Here is a 7,724-nt window from a genome sequence, read left to right as displayed (position 1 = left end):
TAGCTGCTGCAACAACAACAACAGCTGCAGCTACAACAACCACAGCCAGCCTCACAACCACAGATGCTCCCGGAACAACCATGTCTACAACGACAACCACAGCCACAGCTCCGACAACCACAGCCAGCCCCACATCAACCACAGCTTCCCCCACATCAAACACAGATGCTGCTACGACAACAACAGCAGTCCCCCCAACATCCACAGCTGTTCCCACAACAACTACAGCTTCCCCCACAACAACCATAGCTGCTGCTACGACAACAACAGCTACAACAACCAAAGCCATCCCCACAACCACAGATGCTCCCGGAACAAACACATCTACAACAACAACCACATCCGCAGCTGCGACAACCACAGCCAGCCCCACATCAACCACAGCTTCCCCCACATCAAACACAGATGCTGCTACAACAACAACAGCCGGCCCCACAACATCCACAGCTGTTCGTACAACAACCGTAGCTACCCCCACAAGAACCACAGCTGCCGCTACAACAACCACAGCTTCCCCCATAACAACCACAGCTTCACCAATGATAACCACAGCTGTAACAACGATAACTCCAGCTTCTGCTACAACAACAACACCTGTTGCTCCAACAACTACTGTTGCCCCAACCAGTGATTCCACTGACCCTCCAACAGCAAATGAAGGTGTACTTATTCTGCATTTCCGGCTGAATAGTACATTTTTGGAAGCCTACAAAAGTCCACAGTCCAATGAGTACCTTAATTTGGCTTCAAATCTGACATCTGAGGTAAATGTTGATAATTGACATCAGCACAAATCTTTAAATGGACATTTATAACAAAACTTTTTTGTGATTTATATTTACTATTTCAATTGTCCTTTTAATGCTTATTGTGTGCACTGATATTTTTCTACAGTTGAATCAAGGATTCAAAAGAATATATCCTGTAATCTTCCTCAGATGCATCATCATCAGTTTCTGGTATGTTCACTTTCTTTTTGGTCCACATTTCTACAACTGACTTATTTGCAGGTAGACAACGTGTATTAGTCAAATGTAAACCATTCTTTAACAATACTAATAGTACAAATAATCCTACTAATAACAGTAATAACTTTTATTGCATTTCACATCAATTTTGTTCTTTGGTATTTAGGTCTGGTTCTGTGGGTGTGACAACTAACTTGATCTTCACAAGCCAGTCTGTGGTCCCTAACGTTAATAATGTAGAGGACTCCCTCAAGACGTCCATCAACACGTTCACAGTCTTCTTAGATATTATTCCTGGCAGTATCAAAGCTGGTAAGGATGAATCTAAACACAACACATTATGCAATTCAAACACATTATGGGGAGAAAGAGTAGTTGTCCGAGATGTCCGGGACTGTGGTGTTGGGTTACCAAACAAATTTAATTCAGCACGTTTCACAGATATTGCAGAGCATTTTAATAAAAACATTATTTTTATACAGAACTCCAGAATAACACCACTGCTACTACGACTACCAACACAATGACAGCTGCTCCCACAATTCCCACATATTCCCACACAACAACCACTGCAGCTGCTATGACAACAACGGCTGCTGATACAATAACCACAGCCATTACAACAACAACCACAGCAGCTCCCAGAACCACCACAGCTTCCCCTACAACAACAGCAGCTGTACTCACAACAACCACATCATCTACCACAAAAACTACAGTAACTGCTGCTACGACAACTACAGCTTTGGCTACAAAAACAACACTTTCTCCAACAAAAATTGCAGCAGCACCAACACCGACGACAGCTGCTCCCACAACAACCACACTGCAGACACAAGAAGAAGAGCTGTACCCTCAAAAACCACAGCGGCACCCAGATCATCATAAGCTGAAACATCAACATCAGAAGGGGCAACAACACCCTAAACCATGCGAACAACCAACAACCACAGTCGTCCGCACAAAAACCACAGCTGCTCCAACAACAACCACAGCTGCTTCTTCTACGACAACTAAAACTGTGGCTACAACAACAACAGCCGTCCAAACAACAACAACAGCTGTTCCCACAACAACCACAGCTTCCCCCACAACAACAACAGCTGCATCTACAACAAAAAAAGCCATCCCCACAACCACAGATGCTCCCGGAACAACCACGTCTACAATGACAACCACAGCCGCAGCTCCGACAACCACAGCCAGCCCCATATCAACCACAGCTTCCCCCACATCAACCACAGCCGCAGCTCCGACAACCACAGCCAGCCCCATAACCACAGATGCTCCCGGAACAACCATGTCTACAACGACAACCACAGCCGCAGCTCCAACAACCACAGCCAGCCCCACGTCAACCACAGCTTCCCCCACATCAAACACAGATGCTGCTACGACAACAACAGCCGCCCCCCCAACATCCACAGCTGTTCCCACAACAACCACAGCTTCCCCCACAACAACCATAGCTGCTGCTACGACAACAACAGCTACAACAACCAAAGCCATCCCCACAACCACAGATGCTCCCGGAACAACCACGTCTACAACGACAACCACAGCCGCAGCTCCGACAACCACAGCCAACCCCACATCAACCACAGCTTCCCCCATATCAAACACAGATGCTGCCAAGACAACAACAGCAGTCTCCCCAACATCCACAGGTGTTCCCACAACAACTACAGCTTCCCCCACAACAACCACAGCTTCACCAATGATAACCATAGCTGTAACAACGATAACTCCAGCTTCTGCTACAACAACAACTCCTGTTGCTCCAACAACTACTGTTGCCCCAACCAGTGATTCCACTGACCCTCCAACAGCAAATGAAGGTGTACTTTTTCTGCATTTCCGGCTGAATAGTACATTTCTGGAAGCCTACAAAAGTCCACAGTCCAATGAGTACCTTAATTTGGCTTCATATCTGACATCTGAGGTAAATGTTGATAATTGAAATAAGCACAAATCTTTAAATGGACATTTATAACAAAACTTGATTGTGATTTATATTTACTATTTTTCCTGTCCTTTTAATGCTTATTGTGTGCACTGACATTTTTCTACAGTTGAATCAAGGATTCAAAATAATATATCCTGTAATCTTCCTCAGATGCATCATCATCAGTTTCTGGTATGTTGACTTTCTTTTTGGTCCACATTTATGCAACTTACTTATTTGCAGATAGATAAAGTGTATTAGTCACATGTATTCTTTAAAAATACTAATTTTGCTATTACTCCTACTAACAACAGTAATACATTTTATTGGATTTCACATCAATTCTGTTCTTTGGTATTTAGGTCTGGTTCTGTGGGTGTGACAACTAACTTGATCTTCACAAGCCAGTCTGTGGTCCCTAACGTTAATAATGTAGAGGACTCCCTCAAGACGTCCATCAACACGTTCACAGTCTTCTTAGATATTATTCCTGGCAGTATCAAAGCTGGTAAGGATTCATCTAAACACACCACATATTACAATTCAAACACATTATGGGGAGAAAGAGTAGTTGTCCGAGTTGTCTGGGACTGTGGTGTTCGGTTACCAAACAAATTTAATTCAGCACATTTAACAGATATTGCAGAGCATTTTAATGGTCGTAATAAAACAATGTTTTATACAGAACTCCAGCAAAGCACGACTGCTACTACGCCTACCAACACAACGACAGCTAATCCCACAATTGCCACAGTTTACCACACAACAACCACAGCGGCTTCTACAGCAACCCCATCCATGGCAACAACAACTACAGCCACACCAATGACATCTACAGCTGTGGCTCTGAAAAGTACAGCTGTGGCTACAACAATCACAGCTGCAATCGAAACAACCACATCTGCATCAATGACAACCACAGCCGTAGCTCCGACAACCACAGCCACAGCTCCGACAACCACAGCCACAGCTCCGACAACCACAGCCACAGCTCCGACCACCACAGCCACAACAACCACAGTTGTACTCACAACAACCACAGCTGCTCCCACAACAACCACAGAAGCACCCACAACAACCACATATTTTCTAACAACTACTACAGCAATTCCAACAACCACAACAGCTTCCTCTCCAACAACCACAGCCACCTCAACAACAACCACAGCTTTCCCCACGACAACCACAGTTGCTGCTACTACAACAACAGCTGCGGATTCAACAACCACAGATGCACCCACAACAATCCCCAAAAGTTGACAACAACTACAGCAGCTCCCAGAACCACCACAGCTTCCCCTACAACAACAGCAGCTGTACTCACAACAACCACAGCATCTACCACAAAAACTACAGTAACTGCTGCTACGACAACTACAGCTTTGGCTACAAAAACAACACTTTCTCCAACAAAAATCACAGCAGCACCAACACCGACGACAGCTGCTCCCACAACAACCACACTGCAGACACAAGAAGAAGAGCTGTACCCTCAAAAACCACAGCGGCACCCAGATCATCATAAGCTGAAACATCAACATCAGAAGGGGCAACAACACCCTAAACCATGCGAACAACCAACAACCACAGTCTTCCGCACAAAAACCACAGCTGCTCCAACAACAACCACAGCTGCTTCTTCTACGACAACTAAAACTGTGGCTCCAACAACAACAGCCGTCCAAACAACAACAACAGCTGTTCCCACAACAACCACAGCTTCCCCCACAACAACAACAGCTGCATCTACAACAAAAAAGCCATCCCCACAACCACAGATGCTCCCGGAACAACCACTTCTACAATGACAACCACAGCCGCAGCTCCGACAACCACAGCCAGCCCCATATCAACCACAGCTTCCCCACATCAACCACAGCCGCAGCTCCGACAACAACAGCCAGCTCCACAACCACAGATGCTCCCGGAACAACCATGTCTATAACGACAACCACAGCCGCAGCTCCGACAACCACAGCCAGCCCCACAACCACAGATGCTCCCGGAACAACCATGTCTACAACGACAACCACAGCCGCAGCTCCAACAACCACAGCCAGCCCCACGTCAACCACAGCTTCCCCACATCAAACACAGATGCTGCTACGACAACAACAGCCGACCCCCCCAACATCCACAGCTGTTCCCACAACAACCACAGCTTCCCCCACAACAGCCATAGCTGCTGCTACGACAACAACAGCTACAACAACCAAAGCCATCCCCACAACCACAACCACAGATGCTCCCGAACAACCACGTCTACAACGACAACCACAGCCGCAGCTCCGACAACCACAGCCAGCCCCACATCAACCACAGCTTCCCCATATCAAACACAGATGCTGCCAAGACAACAACAGCAGTCTCCCCAACATCCACAGCTGTTCCCACAACAACTACAGCTTCCCCCACAACAACCACAGCTTCACCAATGATAACCATAGCTGTAACAACGATAACTCCAGCTTCTGCTACAACAACAACTCCTGTTGCTCCAACAACTACTGTTGCCCCAACCAGTGATTCCACTGACCCTCCAACAGCAAATGAAGGTGTACTTTTTCTGCATTTCCGGCTGAATAGTACATTTTGGAAGCCTACAAAAGTCCACAGTCCAATGAGTACCTTAATTTGGCTTCATATCTGACATCTGAGGTAAATGTTGATAATTGAAATAAGCACAAATCTTTAAATGGACATTTATAACAAAACTTGATTGTGATTTATATTTACTATTTTTCCTGTCCTTTTAATGCTTATTGTGTGCACTGACATTTTTCTACAGTTGAATCAAGGATTCAAAAGAATATATCCTGTAATCTTCCTCAGATGCATCATCATCAGTTTCTGGTATGTTGACTTTCTTTTTTGGTCCACATTTATGCAACTTACTTATTTGCAGATAGATAAAGTGTATTAGTCACATGTATTCTTTAAAAATACTAATTTTGCTATTACTCCTACTAACAACAGTAATACATTTTATTGGATTTCACATCAATTCTGTTCTTTGGTATTTAGGTCTGGTTCTGTGGGTGTGACAACTAACTTGATCTTCACAAGCCAGTCTGTGGTCCCTAACGTTAATAATGTAGAGGACTCCCTCAAGACGTCCATTAACACGTTCACAGTCTTCTTCGATATTATTCCTGGCAGTATCAAAGCTGGTAAGGATTCATCTAAACACACCACATATTACAATTCAAACACATTATGGGGAGAAAGAGTAGTTGTCCGAGTTGTCTGGGACTGTGGTGTTCGGTTACCAAACAAATTTAATTCAGCACATTTAGCAGATATTGCAGAGCATTTTAATGGTCGTAATAAAACAATGTTTTATACAGAACTCCAGCAAAGCACGACTGCTACTACGCCTACCAACACAACGACAGCTAATCCCACAATTGCCACAGTTTACCACACAACAACCACAGCGGCTTCTACAGCAACCCCATCCATGGCAACAACAACTACAGCCACACCAATGACATCTACAGCTGTGGCTCTGAAAAGTACAGCTGTGGCTACAACAATCACAGCTGCAATCGAAACAACCACATCTGCATCAATGACAACCACAACCGTAGCTCCGAAAACCACAGCCACAGCTCCGACAACCACAGCCACAGCTCCGACAACCACAGCCACAGCTCCGACCACCACAGCCACAACAACCACAGTTGTACTCACAACAACCACAGCTGCTCCCACAACAACCACAGAAGCACCCACAACAACCACATATTTTCTAACAACTACTACAGCAATTCCAACAACCACAACAGCTTCCTCTTCAACAACCACAGCCACCTCAACAACAACCACAGCTTTCCCCACGACAACCACAGTTGCTGCTACTACAACAACAGCTGCGGATTCAACAACCACAGATGCACCCACAACAATCCCCAAAAAGTTGACAACAACTACAGCAGCTCCCAGAACCACCACAGCTTCCCCTACAACAACAGCAGCTGTACTCACAACAACCACAGCATCTACCACAAAAACTACAGTAACTGCTGCTACGACAACTACAGCTTTGGCTACAAAAACAACACTTTCTCCAACAAAAATCACAGCAGCACCAACACCGACGACAGCTGCTCCCACAACAACCACACTGCAGACACAAGAAGAAGAGCTGTACCCTCAAAAACCACAGCGGCACCCAGATCATCATAAGCTGAAACATCAACATCAGAAGGGGCAACAACACCCTAAACCATGCGAACAACCAACAACCACAGTCTTCCCCACAAAAACCACAGCTGCTCCAACAACAACCACAGCTGCTTCTTCTACGACAACTAAAACTGTGGCTACAACAACAACAGCCGTTCAAACAACAACAACAGCTGTTCCCACAACAACCACAGCTTCCCCCACAACAACAACAGCTGCATCTACAACAAAAAAGCCATCCCCACAACCACAGATGCTCCCGGAACAACCACTTCTACAATGACAACCACAGCCGCAGCTCCGACAACCACAGCCAGCCCCATATCAACCACAGCTTCCCCACATCAACCACAGCCGCAGCTCCGACAACCACAGCCAGCCCCACAACCACAGATGCTCCCGAACAACCATGTCTATAACGACAACCACAGCCGCAGCTCCGACAACCACAGCCAGCCCCACAACCACAGATGCTCCCGGAACAACCATGTCTACAACGACAACCACAGCCGCAGCTCCAACAACCACAGCCAGCCCCACGTCAACCACAGCTTCCCCACATCAAACACAGATGCTGCTACGACAACAACAGCCGCCCCCAACATCCACAGCTGTTCCCACAA

The 7,724-nt window shown here is 46.0% G+C and overlaps 1 protein-coding gene across 1 annotated transcript; it reads left to right on the top strand.

Annotated features, from left to right (window-relative positions):
- The first annotated feature begins 1,471 nt into the window (after nucleotides 1-1,471).
- Nucleotides 1,472-7,384, top strand: LOC127907883 (mucin-5AC-like). The gene is made up of 4 exons (XM_052464341.1): nucleotides 1,472-2,910; nucleotides 5,702-5,766; nucleotides 5,938-6,083; nucleotides 6,261-7,384. Exons 1-4 carry the CDS (start codon nucleotides 1,492-1,494, stop codon nucleotides 7,382-7,384), a joined length of 2,754 nt encoding a protein of 917 aa, XP_052320301.1. The 5' UTR covers nucleotides 1,472-1,491.
- Nucleotides 7,385-7,724: the final 340 nt, after the last annotated feature.

Source organism: Oncorhynchus keta, chromosome 16 (assembly GCF_023373465.1).
Source record: "Oncorhynchus keta strain PuntledgeMale-10-30-2019 chromosome 16, Oket_V2, whole genome shotgun sequence".
In the NCBI taxonomy this organism is placed as follows: Eukaryota; Metazoa; Chordata; class Actinopteri; order Salmoniformes; family Salmonidae; genus Oncorhynchus; species Oncorhynchus keta.
The sequence above is the reverse complement of the archived record's forward strand: the minus strand, read 5'-3'. Positions and strand labels throughout refer to the sequence as shown.